The following is an 18,066-nucleotide window of genomic DNA, read 5'->3' on the forward strand; positions in this document are numbered from 1 at the left end:
CGAATGCTCCACCTCTATAACATTACTTAACAACATAATTTTCTTCTATCCTTTAATTATTCATCAACATGCTCTACTTTATTCTTTTATACAACAAACCTCTACTCAAAAATTCCCTTCTTGTTTTGATAAGAATGTTTACCTCTTCTTGCAAAAACAACTATTTGCGTCTTTATTCGGTGGTCTGGTTTGCGTCATTTTATTAGAGACTATTGATCATGGTTACACCCTTCGTTTTAGCTTGCTCCCACGGGTGTCATGCGAGCATCCAACTATGGTTGTGTGCCAATCTCAATTTCAACTCTTGATTTTCAGCTAAGCTTTACTTTTGCTGGTCAGAGGAGTTGTCTCTTGTATTCTTATTTTTCTCTCTTTTTTTTTCTTTTCATATTGTGTCGATCTTGGAAACCTACCTTCGTTCTGACTTGCTCCCATAGGTGACATGCGAACATCCAACTATGAGCAGGTTCCTTTCACGACTTAACTCTTATTAGGTTGGAATTTTCCCTTGAGCTGACATTGGAGTTTTTTATGATTTTTTTTTTTGATAACGCATTTTCCTGATAATGATCGCATATGCTTGAAAGTATCTATTCAGACCTTCCCCACCCCCAAATTTAGAGATGCGCAAGGTTCTCATTGTGTTGTTTTGGACAGAATAGACAAAAAACTTAGGCAAAATTTTGAAAAGAAGGTTTGACCAGAGTCTTGAAATAGAAAAGGTAAAGAAGTGTTATTACTATGAATTATCTAAGTGTTAGTCAGAAAGTGCAAAGTATAAGAAATGCTGCTAAGGATATGCATATTACTCATCATGGCAGTGCAATTAATAACGCACAATTAAAGACAAGGAATATCGCAATACTTGACAAAGGATGATAAGTAAAGAGGCTAACGCATAATGAAAGAATAGTTACTCAGTTGTATTAAAATTAACTAAGTATACAAAGAATTACAAATATCACAACACAAAATTGAAGCATATATAAAAAATCAAGGTATAGCTTCTATATATAAAAATAATGAAATGAATAAAATAAAAGAATGACTGTAACAAAAAATTGCAGATTTATTAAGAAAGTGGCACACCCCCAAATTTAGAGTTGCGGTAGGGGCTCTAGTGGAGGATTTTACGGAGGAACTCGAGGAGCTTCTTCAAAGTGCAGAGGTTGCTGAAATGTGGAGCTCCATGGGACCATAATAATAGGCTGTCAAAAAGTTAAAGTACTCATGGTTGCGCTCTACCATTTGTCTTTGGTTTAGGTGGATCGTAAAGGTATTGCGTTGAATGTTGATCAGCACCTGCTGTGACATCGCAATACTGTGTTGAACCTCTGTGTGGCTCTCTTATAACTCCGTTATTCGTTGGCAGAAGAACTCTTGTTAATGAGAGAGAAGAGAATGAATCTCTACTAGTTCAGCAGCAAGGGTTGCGGTGGAGGGATGCACCTACGATGTTTCACCATCAACGGTTTGGGGTTGAGCAAGAGCCTTCACCAAATCGTGCGGGTCGTCGACATACAGCGATGGAGGAGAAAAATGTGGTGGAGATGGAGGGGAGAAGATGCTGCTGGAAATGTGTTGGGTGAATCGAAAGCGAGGAGGAGATTTGTGAAGTGTTTAGGGAGTGGGGAGGGGGTTCCGCTGGTGGGCTTGGAGGGCGATAACTAAAGGGTAAGAGGTCCAAGGGTATTGGTCTTGTGTTGATTGCTCTTGGACTTTTCCCTTGCCTTTGTCATCTTTGCGTTGTTTCTTGGGCTTTGGTTGCTGCGGCGCATTTAAATCGATAATGGGCCGTTTAAGTGGAAGCTCCGGGCAATGTGGGAAATCTTTGAGAAGTATTCTCAAGATATTGGTGTTGATGAGACCATGAACTTCTGGTATTGGCTTCTCTTCAAGATCTACACCTACTGAGAGGCATAAGCTCGAAACCATCCAAGGAAAGAAATACTGGCCTCTTACACGCCCCACAAAACCTCGAATTTTCTTTGCGATCAGTTGGCCCACGTCGATCGGAATACCACGCGCTATGCAGTATGCGGCCATTACTCGATCCCTCGAAACTATTTTGTCATGAGATGTGGGGATGAATCACCTTTTCACCAAGTACACCCAAAGATGTGCTTCCGGAAGCAGTTTGTTGGACGCAAGGGTTTTGATGCCTTTTAAAGATAACAACCACTGAGTGCCCGGTTGCATTAATACTCTTAGCGCATCCTCCATTTGCTCTTCTTGGGGATCATCAATAATTTTGTTACCCGGCGCATCCGGAATGTTCTTCATCTGATATAACTCGTTGATGTCCCTTGCGCTGAATGGCACTGTCTCCCCTTTCATGATTACCGCATCTTTGGTGCCATGAAGTCATCCATTGTAAAAAGATCTCACTACCGTTGGAATTATAATGGATGGGCACTGACAGAATGTCTTCACCCGTGCTCCAGCACAACACTTGTAATTAAATCTGGTAGTGGCGTTACGCAGGAAAGAACCCCATTTCCATCATCATGTCGTCATTTTTCTTCTTCTTTGATGGGCGCCCTTTGGTCAACGCAGGCTCACTGCTTTCCACTTTCGCTTTGCCCTTGTCTTTTGCCAACGCAAGGCAGGATCTTTGTCTTTGTTTCCGTTCCCATTCCTTGCGCTGATCTTCTTTTTCCCTTCTCCACTCCGCAACTTCTTTTCTTGAGACAGAGCTAATGTTCTTTTTTTGCGATTTTGAATGATTTGGATTCCAATAATATACTGAGCCTCTTCCAAATCTTTCATTTGGAATTGGTTTGTTAGTCATTGCTTAACATCAGTCAAGAATCCTGCATCATTCCCAGTGAGTAGGATGTCATCAACATACAATACTAGGAAGGCTACAGTGGTTTTGATAATTTTCTTGTAGACATAAGGTTCGTCAATATTTTGTTCATAGCCATAGGATTTGATCACAGTGTCAAATCTTATATTCCAAGTTCTAGATGCTTGTTTTAACCCATAAACAGATTGTTTAAGCTTGCAAACTTTGTGCTCTTGACCCTGTTCAATGAATCCCTATGGTTGAGCCATATAGATACTCTCTTCAAGATAATTTTCTTGTTGTCTTGACATCCATTTTCCAAAGTTCATAATCATAAAATTTAGCAATAAAAAAGAGTACTCTAATCGAATTCAGCATGGCAACAAGGGAGAAAGTTTCTTCATAGTTCACCCCTCTCTCTAGGTATAACCATTTTCCACCAATTGAGCCTTAAAGGTTTGTACCTTACTGGCTTGGTCTCTTTTCATCTTCTAGATCCATTTACAACTAATAGATTTTATCTTATTCAGTTGATCTACAAGTTCCTAAACCGAATTGAAGTACATAAACTCCATTTCGAGGCCATGGCTTTGAACCACTAGTCTCGGTCTACATCACTCATTTCCTATTCATAGGTAAATGGATCCTCAATGCGATCATCGAGTATAATGATCTGAGTTTCTGTTAAACCCTTGTAATAGTTGGGTTGATGGAAAAACCTCTCACTACATCGAGGCATTCTCAACTCTTGAAAAGGATGTGATTAACCAGAATTACTAGCTTCATTAGCAACTCTTATTGAAGGACTAACCTAATCAACAACGCTTATTGGTTTATCTATAGCTTCTTTGGAAATTTCACTCAATACTAGTTTACTACAATATTGATGATCTCTCATGTGGTATTCCTCTAAGAATGTAGCATTTTTCGATACAAATACTTTTTTACCTTGAGGATCATAAAATAGGCCATCTTTCATTTCTTTTGGGTATCCTACAAATAGGCGTAATTTTGAACGATGTTATAACTTCTTTAGATTTTGCACCAACACATATGCAGGACATCCCCAAATTCCAAAGTGACATAAACTACCTTTATGCCCTCCCCATAACTCATATGGTGTTTCAGAACACTGTTTGAAGGAACCATGTTTAAAATGTACACCTCACTCGCTTTAGGACAAGTGGAAGATTGTTGGGGTTGATGCCCTAAACTCTCGTTGGGTCCTATTATTTGTAAACACTGTATTGAACAAACGCTTGTGATGTAATAATATATGGTATTTTCTTCTCTATTGTCTATGAAACATGGGATTTTATATTTTCTTTACCACAAATCAATAAACTAAGATTCCTGGTTGTCGTTGTAACTTAAGCATGTATGTGAAGACATACAGGTGGATCATGCCTTAAGTGATAACCAAAATAGTCTGTAGTATATGGATATAGGAGGGAAACCTTATCCTTGTGACACTATGGATGCCGCTCGCTTTGTAGAGGAGTTACAAGTGTTGTGACTTGCTACAGATGGTTTGATCCTGATCATTCACGTGGATGAAGGAAATCAAACACGAGGATTCCCATGAGTAGTGGAAAAGATCATTCCAAATTACAATCATATATGAACATTACAATTACAGTCAAAACAGAAACATGTGGTTATGTAATCTATACAGAAATTACAACATGAAAATACAAATGAACAAGGAGAAATGCTACGAACATTTTTCGACTCTTCTCTACGCTCCTTGTTCACGAACGCTCAAACACAGCAACCTCGAATGCTTGAACAACACGACCGCTNCTTGAACAACACGACCGCTCCACAGCATGAACACCGCGCACTCGACCTCTATGATCGCCTCGATCGCGAACACCTCAACAGCACAAGTGACCTCCACAACACCTCGATGGTGTTGAGTTGAGTATGACATCACCAAGAAGGCTACCTTGGTATTCTCGGTGTGAGAATCCAGAAGGTGAACTCTGTGTGGACTTGGTTTGAGGCAAAAGAAGACGGAATCAACAATCGTGTAAACGATTGAACAAGTGGGAGAAGACTGAACCTATCATATAGGTTGATGCCCAATCGTTTAGCAAAAGCTAAGCGATCATATAGAAAAAGCTAAGCAATCGTTTAGCTCATCGTTTAGTTCTGTGTCTACCGTTTACAAAATACTACACGATCGTTTACCTTAGTCAAGCTGTCACTTAGTAAATCCGTGTTTACTTGATAACTTCCGTAAGATTATTTTTGCGAGAGAGAAAATCTCAAAAATCAATTTTTTCAACATTAAAAACTTACTAAAATTAGGAAACAATTTTTCTTTTTATCTCACGGTTACCATGATCCACCAATAACCTCTAACTCAATTGGTTATTAGAGAAAAAGATTTAATTATCCAATAATAATATTATTATAAATATAAATGATAACCAACTTATCATACTATATTTATAACCTATAGTTTTAATATTTCATCCCATGAAACATATAAACCATAGTTCTTTTTCTATTCCATGGCACTTAATGTAAATTTCATTTACATTAATCCTCCACTAGATGTATCTCATACATCATACCGAGCATATCATATATAATCAAACTACCTCTTGTTAATTTGAACATTTCAAATCAACACCAAGAACTGATCCTCAACTGAATCCACTGAGCTACCAAGAGGACCTTATGGACCTGTAGCTCGAAGCTCCAACAATACGTGAATAACTGACTAAACTCTTTAGTCATGGGATTCACCATCCATTAACTGCCAAGCACCCTACTAAAGATCGACAGCTGAACTCTCCTTACCACAGATATATTATGTGTTCATCTTAACCAATCAAAAGTGCGAAAACCATTCATAGATTGCTCGTAAGTACAGTTCGGCCAATAACCATTATGCCCCTGTAGTTACATCTAACTCTTTAAGTACCACTGATCCCTCTAATGAACATAAGTCATAGTCCTAATATGATTGAGTCCTCTCTTCCAAAGAGAAGCTGTGGCCACTATGTTCAAGCCCCGGAATCAGCCTTTAAGGGAGCAATCTCTCTACTTATCCTTGCTTCGGAAAGAGAGTGAATTTCATCTTATGGATTGAGTTCCCAGCTCCCAGATTAGACAAGTCCCCAAAAAGGTAGGCATGTTAAGTTGGCAATTTGGCCACTCTTACCCATACTAATCAAAGGATCGCCATCAAAGACAGGAGTTCCCATAACACTCAGGATTGAGGTCGTGTCATCTATGGTCGTTTAGGTGAGATGTGAGTCTCTAGTATCAACGACGTTATATACAGAGTCTAGTCATCTCGTGGTCTAGGTCTTAAGTCAAATTTTAACACTTCAAATTCTCTCATCATACTGTTATAAGGTTTAGCCCAATATGAACTAGCAGAGGGACCTAATGGACCTACAGATCATGAGCTTCAATGATTCGATATTAACCGGCTAAACTCTTTAACCTGGTTAATCAACATTCTTTAACTACCAGGACACTTTATTATAGCTCAGTAGCTACACTCTTCTCACTGTAGATATAATTCTGTCCACTTGATATAACCATGATTAGTATGTTGACCCATCACAGGTTGTTCCTAATTACAGTTGGATAAAAAAAATATTGTTTTACCCCAGTATTTACATCTTGTTCCTTAAGTTCCACTCATCTTTTAAAGAACAATTGGTTTGTGATCCAACCACCAAACAGAATCCCTCTCGGGCCAATGAGAAGGTGGAGCCCCATATTCAAGACCCGAAGTTAGTATTTAAGAGAACAACCTATCTACTATCCCTATAATCATGTAGGAGTGAATTCCATCTTAGAGGACTATGTCCACAACTATCTACCTAGTCCTATCCCTAAAATGGGGGGGTTATTGAGTCAACGAACTCGGGTCATTCTCACCATGCAGATTAAAGGATAATTCTGAATAAACATGAGTTCATTGTTAGCTTAAGATTTAGATCGAGTTACCTAGATTATCGTATTGAAATAGTTAGTCTTAATAGTAAATGACATTATAAAGTAAAAGTGACTATTTCGCGGCCTGATCTTATGCAGACTCATTGAGGACACCTTCACTCGCATGTCTTCACATGAAAGATTCAGGATCACATCGTTTGTACTGAATACAAAGTGGGTCGCATCCATAGTGTCCCCAGGAAAAGGTACCCAACCTTATCCCTATGTTATAGACTGTTTTGGCTGGTCGAACTTGATCTACTTTTATGTCTCCACATATAATTCAAGTATTCATGCTATAGACAAGGGTTCTTTGTTTATTGAATTTAGGGTTTTTAAGTGCAGTTCACATATTCAATAACAATTTTACTGAATAAACCTTATTGTAAAAATAGAATACATTTATTGTTTACAAACCACGAGTTTTAAGATATAAAACTCAACAAAAATATAATTGTAATAATATCACATACGTCTTCTAATTTTATACCAGAGTTGTGCCATCAATTCTCATCCTTTGATTTAGTGGAAAACAATTCTTTTGAACAGTTTCAAAGTTTTAGGATATTTTTCTAATAAATTTCTAAGCTTAAATATAAAAATAAAAACATTTCAAAGCCTAAAATATAAAATCAACCTACCCTAGAGTTATGTAGTATTTTGTTTAATTTAATAATTATGGAATATATTTGTGTTTCAAAATATAGCCAAGTTAACTATTTTAGTTCCTGTATTTCAAAGTTTGTTCAATTTATTTATGGTCTATATATTTATGTCCTATATATTTATGGTCTTTTGAAGAGATTTTTGCATCTCCAGCTTTATCGACTCTTCCTGCATCGACAATAGCTACTTTTGTAATAACTATACAATTTTAGCCATTGTACTTTTAATAAATCTTAAATTTAGTTCCCACTACTAGTTTATTATTTATTTATTCTTTAAAATAAATTTTTGTTTTCTATTATCTCTTTTACTATCAATTTTCAAACTGTATTCACATATTTCATTTTTTTGTATGAAAAATATTATTATTATTTAACCATTTTCAGTAAAATTAACTTTTGGAGACTAAACTTAAGATTTATTGAAAGTATATGAATTATAATTGGAATTTAAAGTACAAAGACTAAAAGTGAACAAAATTCAAAATATAGGGACTAAAATAATATTTTAACCTATAAAAAAAATATTAATAATGGTTGTTTCTTAACCAATATGTGAAAAATATTTATCTTCCCCTCCGACTTCAAGTAAAAATACTATGTCACTTAAATTATGCGTATTTTAGCAACATGACATGGGGTTTTTAGTTACTTGATATGTGAGGATTAGAAATTTGAATGTCTAACCCTTTTGTTGAACATATATATTTTAATTAGTTGAATTATGTATAGATCGACCAATATGATGCGAGTGATCAATATTTTTCTTAGAACAAAGTGTTTGGCGTACTTTCTACCTTGAGTATTTACTTCAACAAATATTTTAAATAAAAATATTTTATATCCAAATACCAAAAATTGTTTGTTTCCACCATTCAAATGATTCCATTAATTAAGAATATATTTTTTTTTCCCTAATAGATGTTTTTAAGAATTTCAAAATTTTCCCTTAATAGTTTATAATTTTTTTTTTTTTTTTGAAAAATCATCTCTCAAGTGTTCTTTAAAAAAAATCAAAATTTTAATTTTTTTTGTTTATTAAAATTTAAAAAAAAACTTTTTATCGTTTTAATCTATGCTACACATGATTTAAATTAACAACTTTTTTGTCTCCAAATATGTTAAAGAATATCTAATTTTATTAACTAAAAAAATTTCAAAAGCATTCACATATATTTGTAAAGGTATAATTGCTAAGTTTAATTCCTAAGATTGATTTGGGAGCTCCACTGGCCGAGATGTTAGCCATTAAAGAAGGATTATTCATCAAATCGCTGGAGAGGATGAATGTTCTTATGCTGCTGATTGTTGGATTGAGGAAATTAAAAGCCTTGAAAAGGAATTCGTCTCTTTTTCTTTCCTGTTTTGTGATCGTGATTGTAACAAATTGGCTGGAGATTTTTTTTATATATTATTATTATTTTTTTTTTTTTAACTTTTCAAGTATTTAATTTTGTTTTTGTTTTTTTTTTAAAAAAAAGTATTTGAAAATCATTGAAAATAATTTTTCAACACTCTCAAATTATGTTTTAAACTTTTTTTTTTTTTATCAAAAGAGTTTAAATAAAAATGATTTTTTTAAAAACATAATTTTTTAGTCAATCCAAATATACCCTAAATGTGATTTTGAAATCTGACTTAAGTTTGAGTAAACTTGTTTGAAGATCTTGTGTTGTTGAAAAAACAACATTTTGTTAGTTAGACTTTAGGAGTAGATTATATTAAGGTTAGAAATATTAAAGTGGATGTAAATATCGATGCCGATTTTATGGAAATATAGATGTCCATGGAAATTTCATAAAACTATATGAAAATTGATGTAAAATATTATAATTAGTTAAGGAAACATTGATTATGTCTAAATTAGACTATAATTGACAATTTTTAATCATCGTTTCTATAAAATAAGACAATATGTAGATGTATATAACAAATTTTGATACGAGAGTAGAAATTTAAAAATAAATGGAAAAATAATTACAAAATGATATAAAGTTTAGGGAATATTTCAAGACAAAATCATGTGGAAATGAAAATTTTTATGGTAAAAGAAACAAAACTCACATTAATTCAATTTCAAAGTGAAACGATATGAAAATTTAATGGAAAAAGTGAAATGGAGTTAACAAATAAATATATATTTTTGTGACTTTCAAATTTAATTTCTTTGGAAAGAAAAATTATGGATTGAAAATAAAGTTGAAAATTGACAAAATTTGGAAATTAGAAAAAGTGGAATATTAAAAAGGTTTCATCTTCCATAAAAAATGGCATTAGCGTGTGAACCTATATTAACATGTAACTAGGTCGAAGGAAAGAAAACTCCATTTCTTTTTTTTTTTTTTTTTTTTACTTCCATCCTATAGGTTTTAAGTTTGAATAGTTTGTCTAAAATGAGCATAACTCAATATTGGTATGTAATCCAAAAGGTGGATGTAGTTTCACTTCTATGAACGGTGGTTGTACTAAAAAAAGTTCGAATAGTTTGAATAGGTTTGATGAAAAAATGGTTGAGAAAGACTTTGTTAAATCTTCGATGCTAGATACTCGATACTCGATAAGTTTCTACTCGATAATCGATGGAAATTTCCTTCTATCCTCGACGAATTTTTGTTCTTTGCTCGATGTAACACGATGAGTGCTGATCGATACTCTATTCTACTCGATGAGTATTAATCTTTACTCGATGCAACTTGAAGACAAAAACCTCTGACTCGATGCTACTCAATAGAAGAAAATCGGTATGCGATTCAACTCGAAGCTCTGAAATCGATACGATTTGATAACAAGATTGTGTTTTCATGATTTGCAGAAAGATTGATGTCAATCGAAAGAAGAAGATAAAGAGAAGAAGAAGAAACTGGTTTGGCCAATATACCTACGTCCACGGGAAGATTCACGTTCTTTTCTCATACAGCTTGTTTTGTTTACATAAAAATAGAAATTATGAACAACTCTTCTTTATTTTCTGATAAGTGGTATATATAACACATACCAACATATTGTTACAAGATAAAGCTAGTTATAAACTAAACTACCTATATTTGAGTCACGATTTCTTCACTCATATTAAAGCGAAAATCCCCTAATTGAGCTTCGACATTATTAGGGAAGAAAATAAAGATGGAAAAGGAAAAGGGAAGGTGGAAGAATAATCGGAAATGAGTCACCACATTCTGTTGAGAATTTATTAGAATTATTTCTCTCCACCGACCAAAGTAAGCTATGTGTAATTATTCTTTTATTTTTTTTGTATTATTGTGGAACCACGTTGGAGAGGAAATATGCTGTATAAACCAAATACATCATTGAATACAAAGAAAAGGCAGACGAAAAGGCATTCCTCAAAACAAAACTTATTATTCTTCAAATGGCATCAACACCTTCCATTCTCAAAGCTTCCTCCATGGGCAAAAGCATGTGCAGTAATATCTTCAATCAATCGGCTGAGATTCCGATGAGACGAACCTCCTTCAGCCACCGCCTTCTTCGCCTTCTCACCAATCACTTTACATCTCTCTCTCATCTCTTCTCTATCATCTCCATCCATCACCATCTCTATGGCTTCCTTCACTTTCTCCCTCTTCACCACCACCCTTCCCACATCTTCCTCTTCCCAATGCATATCCGTTCCCTCTCCCACACTCACACCCACCCTCAGTATCTCTACAATCAACTTATAATTGTACACTTGATCCCCAAACAGCGGCCACGTGATCATCGGCACCCCTGCAGATATCCCTTTAGATTTGCTTTTCTTATCACCCAAATGAATGGTCTGTTCGATGCTTCCAGTCCCAATCCAAGCTCTATGATTTGCGATGTGTCCAGATTACAGAGACTGCCCAACGAGACGTAAACAACCGATGACGGGTTCTGCCCGTCGAGCCATTTGGTGCATTCGTGTCCGTCGACTGAGGCTTTGTCGCCTCTTTCGACTTTGTCGAGTTCGTTGTCGTTGGAAAGCGAAAGAGGGCCTACACACCATACTTTTTCAGGCGCTTCTCTTCCTTTTATATATTCTGTTACATGCTCTGGATCCATTTCCTCAAATACATTTAAAACTACGCCATACGACTGCCGATCAGCCTCGAACATTGCTGAAGTAATTTGGGTCATGTAAGCATCGGTGGATTTATATAGCTGCGACCTGCGAAACTCAACTGGAAAAGGCAAGTCTGGTAAAGCCACGAATTTTGAATCAGGGATGGATTTCACAGCATCAACGTTAGTGATTAAAATCCGCAGACAGAGAAGGAAGAAGCAGCTCAAACTGTAGAAGACGAGCCTAGGTACGTGGAATTTCTGAGCGAGTTGGAAGGTCCAAGGGATGCACATGTCAGAGATGATGCAATTGGGACGAGGAGTGAGTTGTTCGAACAGTTTTTCCGATGGGTCGTAAAGGAGACTCACTGCTCTAAAAAATTGGGAAAAGGAAGCAAGTGAAGGTAGCAAATCGACATTCTCGCAGCCTTCTGGGAGGCCAGTTTCTTTGTTGCTTGGGAATTGGAGTTCAACAATATGGATTTGAAGGCCGGAACGAATGGCGCGAGTGAGAACAGAGTGGAAGCGGGCAGAGTTGAGAGGAGTGGTGACAATGGTGATTATGGCTCCACGGCGAGCGAGAAGCTTGGCGAGGTCGATCATGGGGATCATGTGGCCTTGTGCCATGAATGGGAAGAGAAGAAAGTGAGGTGTTATGTGGCTTTGAGAAGCCATGGGAGAGCTCTGTGAAAAGACAAGCCACTCCACTACCACGTCTTCAGAAAGGATTTATAAGCGCTCTTGGTAAAAGGGTAAGCAACATTTCTTGTTCTTGGAAGTTTCATGAACATATAACTTTGAATTTCATTTTGGGTCTCTATATTTTAAAATTTTGTTTAATTTCAATATCCTACTTTCAATAAATTTACTACTTTGTTATTTTTAATTGTTATTAAATTTTGATTTGTAACGATTTTTTCAATTTTATAATAATTTAGTCCTTAAACTTCAGTATATCATAATTTAGTCATTGTATCTTTAAATTCATGACAATAGTCTCTATAAAATTTTTATTTTATAAAAATATTAAGTCTCTAATTAGTTTATTGGTTTATTTATGCAAGAAAGGTCTTTAATTCTTAACACTAATTTCTATAATAGGGATTAAATTGTTATAAATTTTAAAGTTCAGGGATTAAATTATTTTGTTGTAAAGTTTAGAAACCAAATTGGTATGAAATTAAAAGTTTAGGAACTAAATTGTCACAAACCAAAATTTAGAAACTAAATTATTAAAGTTTGAAGACTAAAAGTGGTTTTTAACATTTTTAGAAAATATTATTATGTATTAGCATTTTTACTGTAAATCTTGAAAATATTTATATATATTGTATTTCCTTACATGGAAGTTATTATTACCTAACTAATTTAGGTAATGATCAACTTTGAGGTATTGAATTTAAGATTGATTAAAAATACAAGAAATAAAATTAGACATTTGAAAATATATGAACTAAAATTGAACTAACTTCAAAGTATGTAGACAAAAAAGATATTTTAATTAATGAAATTTAGTGAGTAATAATTTCTTATTTTCAAATACGTAACATTGTAGGGTCTATTTGACTATATTGTTGTTTCATGTGTTATTATTCAATTTTCTTTTAAAAAAAATTATTCTCATGTCTTGCTTCTATCTATTAAGTCCCTCTATTTTGAAAAGATCTCATCAAAGTCAAGTCTTAATAATTTATAAATAAAATTTGATCTTCGGTTAGTTTTTCAACCCAACATATTTTGTTGAACCACAAATTTAAGAGCAATACGCGAGTGTAGATAGATGTGACGTAAGGGCATGCATCAGTATTTTGGTGTTATTGGAAATGGGAACTAATGCGTGGTGCCGAAGGCCAAATTGAAGGGTGACAAAGTATGAATCGTTGCTGTTTTGAGACTTTTGGTTGGGATGGCTCATAGTCTTACAACAGCCTATGCCTAACTGACAAAGACAATATGGCTTCATTTTAGAGTGCCCACTCATTGCATATCCACGTATATACATCATGTTGGAGTCTTCTCCAAGTTCTTTTTGGACTTTCCTTCGGTTTTTTTCTTCTTTTTTCTTTTCAATTGAGTTTGGATGCATTTCTATGTAATTATAAAGACAACAATTTTAGTTGCCATCTCCAATAATGCTGAAAAGTCCTTTTGATAGGTTCAAAAGTCTATCCATCTTTTTTACGAAAAATTATAGTTGTCTCTTAATTAGTTATAAAGTTAAAAGAAGTCGTAAAGTAAAATATATTTGTATATGAGGAAATAATTTTAAATTATTTGATACATAATTTAAATTACCTAACATTTAAAAAGCAAAAAATATGTTTATTTTAAATTCCTAATGGATCATTTTCAAACTATAATTTCATTAGTTTAAACTTTTGTAATATCTTTAACCTTCAATTAATTGTTTTCTTTAATCTATAATCGTTTTAAGTTAGCCCTGGTTGAAAAATTTGTGAAATATTGATCAAAACGATACATTTGTTAAAAAGAAAAGAAAAGATAATAGATATCTCACTTTTGTTGACACTTACATTTAACTTGTTGGTTGCATAAAAAATCACATCATTTTAACTAAATATATAAGTCAATAAAAATATAAAAATTTTGTGAAAAAGAGTAATAAATATCTAAGATTAAAAATGAGGGAACTTTTGAGAGTACAATATTATTTATTTTCTTAGCCCACAGTGGTGAGGTGAAATAGGAACAGGCTAACAACCAACTATTTTTTCATATAAGATTCAAATAACATTGTGGCCAGTAGGTAGAAGAAGGGAACTAAAACAAAAATTACTTAAATATTATAGTATTTAGATTCATTATAACAAAAATTATAAAGGAAGAGAGTGAAACATTGAGCCTCTCCATATACCCACATGTAGAGCCAAATTTAATGTTGAACCATTCGGGAATTTTTACACCATACAAACTTACAGGTATATAGTGCTATATGTTTTCAATTGAGTTTGGATTCATGTAATGACAAAAGAAAGGTCATCCATTATGGTTTTGCAATTATATAGAACGTAATAGAAACAACAATTTTAGTTGTCATGTCCAATGCATTTGTATTCGTTTTTCTTTTCTTTTCTTTCTTGCCAAGTTTTCTTAAAAAAGATTTTGAGCTTTGTTCTTTATTTAAAAATGTTTCAATTCTTTCAAATGTTGTAATCATACATTTGAGTTCTCATAAATATTTCAAAGCTAAATTTGGAGAAAAATCCACTAGAGTATTGGACCAAAATTGAGACTTTGAAACAATGTAGTGTTGATTGAAACGAAAATTAAATTTTGATGATCAGAATGTGGACAACATATTGATATATTTATATTATTTGGTTATTTAAATGGGCTGATTAAAGTAATTTGTAATTAAATAGGTCATTTGGGAAATTCGGAAAGGGAACGAAACAGAGGAATTGCAGAAATGGCCGGTTTGGAAGAAGGATAATGTTCGAGAAAGGATTCTTTCATACTAGTTTGTTTTAACCATGCATTCTAACGCTTTTTTTCTTTGAAGAAGTCATGCATTCTAAACCCTAATAGCTATGGAATGTAGATTTTAAATATATATACATTTAAGTTATATAGAACTTAGCTTAACGGCAATTTGCATGGCCTATCTCCCTAGAACTATGTTATTGTCATATTTAATATTTTCTTTAGGAAATAAAACAAGCAAACGAACAAGCCCTAAGAATTATATCATGTGACAAACATATTTGAAGATTTAATATAGGACAAAATACACTTTTGGTCCCTAAGGTATAAGGTTCATGTCTATTTGGTCCATGAAGTTTCAAAACAGACATTTTAGTTTCTCATGTTTGCTAAATGCTTCTAAGTGGCCTCTGACTTAACATTAAATTAATTGAATGCTTACTAGATCATTACGTGTTGATTTAGACGTTAATTCTATTTGATGAGGTGTTAATTGTATTAGATTAGTTGGAAAATCAATGAAAATTTTATTTTAAAAAAGAAAGTTAGTTAAAATTGAAAAAGAAATGGGATGACTCCTCACTCAGAATACGAATGTTAATTGGAAAACAATGGCAAACACTGTAACAACAAAAATACTAACAGTAAGCAAACAAGTAAAGGCACATAGAAGTTGATTACCCAGTTTGATGATAATCCACCTATGTTTGGGGGGTAGTGTGCCCAGAAAAGTGATAGAACTCGGGTTATGTATTTACTCTTTTGGCCAAATTGCCAAGGAAGCCGAGACTTCCCCCTGTACACCAGCTCACTGAGCATTCACAAAATACAACCAAGATATCCTTAACTCACCCCCTCCTTTCTTTAAATACTCTAATTTATAACTAACCGAATTTTCTTTAGGCCCACAAGATCACACAGCCTCTAACTAATTTTATTCCCTCTCCCTCACCCATTTACATTTGATTCTCTATTTACATTTGATTCCTTTCCCATATTTTCATTTGGTTCACCTCTCTTATTTTGTTTCCCCTCATACCTTTTAATGATCGGGGGCCTATCACTACCCGCCCCCCAAAAGACCACATTGTCCTCAAGGTGAAAGCTTAGAAATTGTTCTTTGATTTGCATGCCATTCTCTCAAGTTGCATCTTCTGGAGTCATGCCATCCCATTGAATAAAGACTTCAAAATCAGTCGGTGATACGACTGTTGTGTTAACCTTCCATATACCTAAAACAACAATCAGATGAGGGTTTAATTGTACCTCATTCTGCCACACCGGAGGAGTGGTCATCCTTGGAAACAATGTGCCGACTACCTTCCGAACTTGAGACACATGACACTGGGTGGATGTTAATATGTGTGGAAAGATCAAGCTTATATGCCACCGGGCCAATTTTTTTAACGATTTTGAAAGGGCCTATGAAGTGAGGAGCGAGTTTCGGGTGCTTCTGAACCAGCAGGGAGCTTTGGCGATATGGTTTGAGTTTAACATAAACCCAATCGGATATTTCAAAGTTCATCTCTCTTCTTTTAGCACCTACAAGAGACTTCATCCATTGTTGTGTTGCCTCTAGTGTACCCTTAAGGTTTTTGAGCATCTCATTTCTATCTTTTAATAAGATGTCCACTTCTCCCACCAGTAGTCCCTGCTTCATATGAGACTAACGGGGGAACAGGTCGGCCATACACTACTTCATAAAAGGATTTCTTGATAGTGGTATGATAGGAGGTGTTGTAGTTGTATTTTGCCCATTCCAACATAACTTTGTTGGTGTTTCCATGGAAAAGCAATGTAGATACGCTTCTAATCCTCGATTGACAACTTCTGTCTGATTGTCAGTTTGTGGATGATATGATGTGCACCATTTCAATTGGGTACCCATCAATTTGAATAGTTCTTCCCAAAACAGGCCTGTGAATATTTTGTCTCTATCGGACTCGATGCTCCGAGGCACCCCATGTAGCCTTACTATTTCCCGAAGGAATATCCCTACTACCATGGCTGCTGTGTAAGGATGATGAAGGGTGATGAAGTGTGTGTATTTTGATAAACGGTCAACTACCACCAAGATGGAGTTGTGCCCTTCATATTTCGACAATCCATCAATGAAATCCATGCTGATGTTGTTCCAGATTAGTTTCGGTATAGGCAAAGGATGCAACAATCCTACTGGGTCTAAGGACAAGTATTTGGCTTGTTGGCAAACGGAACAATCACCAACAAATGCACACACTTGAGCTTTCATTCCCTTCCAGAAAAATTCCTTCTTGAGACATTGGTACATCTTGATTGTTTTATTATGACCTCCTATTGGACTATTATGAAATTCTTGGAGCAATAATGGAATTGTTGGTGATGAAGAAGGCGGTACTATTCTCTGTTTATACAGTAAAAGTTCCCCCTTCCAAGTGTAGTCTTATGGGTGAGGATTTCCGGTTTGAATACTATATCGGATGCCTCGTAATTCTTCATCTTGATCAATCTGACTGTTAAAGACAGCTAGATTAATAATATCCACTACACTCAACAAACTCAGTTCCATTGGCGAAGGTATTCGAGACAACGCATCAGCTGCCGAATTTTCTAACCCCTTTTTGTATTCTACCCATTTCTGGTATTCACTTGTAATGATTCGTTGTTTTAGTAAGAACGTAAGGCTCTTCTGATCGATGCGTACTGTAAATCGTTGGTCCAATAAACATGGTCTCTATTTTTGGACAGCCATGACAATTGCAATCAATTCACGTTCATAAAAAGCCTTGAGACGATATGTTAGTGGCAGGGCGTGGCTGAAATAGGCCAAGGGACGACCTTCCTGTTTTAAGACAGCTTCTACACCCACCCTTGATGCATCCATTTCCACTACAAATGGTCGGGTGAAGTCGGGCAGCCCCAAAGTAGGGAGTTGTGCCATTGTCTGCTTCAGAGTCTTAAAAGCTTTTTGGGTTTCCTCGTTCCACTTAGAATTGTCCTTCTTGAGTTGTTGAGGTAATCGGAATGCAATTGCTTCTTAGTTAGCTACAAACTTATGATAATACCCTGTCAGCCCGAGAAACCCTCTCAATTGCTTAACTGAGGATGGTGTTGGCCACTGCACCATGGCTTCTATTTTTTATGGATCTGCTGCTACCCCATCTTCTGAAATTACATGGCCCA

General features: G+C 34.9%; 1 protein-coding gene across 2 annotated transcripts in view; it reads right to left on the bottom strand.

Annotated features, from left to right (window-relative positions):
• Positions 1 to 10,568: 10,568 nt before the first annotated feature.
• LOC120090320 (UDP-glycosyltransferase 73C6-like) overlaps positions 10,569 to 18,066 on the bottom strand; it is a 13,436-nt gene continuing 5,938 nt past the window's right edge. The window contains exon 2 of one of the 2 annotated variants that reach the window (XM_039047897.1): positions 10,569 to 11,143. In XM_039047897.1, the coding sequence (XP_038903825.1) occupies positions 10,793 to 11,143 (351 nt within the window). In that variant the 3' untranslated portion in view covers positions 10,569 to 10,792. Of the gene's footprint in view, positions 11,152 to 18,066 lie in introns of both variants that reach the window. The other variant, XM_039047896.1, reaches the window with a different exon arrangement.

Source organism: Benincasa hispida, chromosome 11 (assembly GCF_009727055.1).
Source record: "Benincasa hispida cultivar B227 chromosome 11, ASM972705v1, whole genome shotgun sequence".
Classification (NCBI taxonomy): Eukaryota; Viridiplantae; Streptophyta; class Magnoliopsida; order Cucurbitales; family Cucurbitaceae; genus Benincasa; species Benincasa hispida.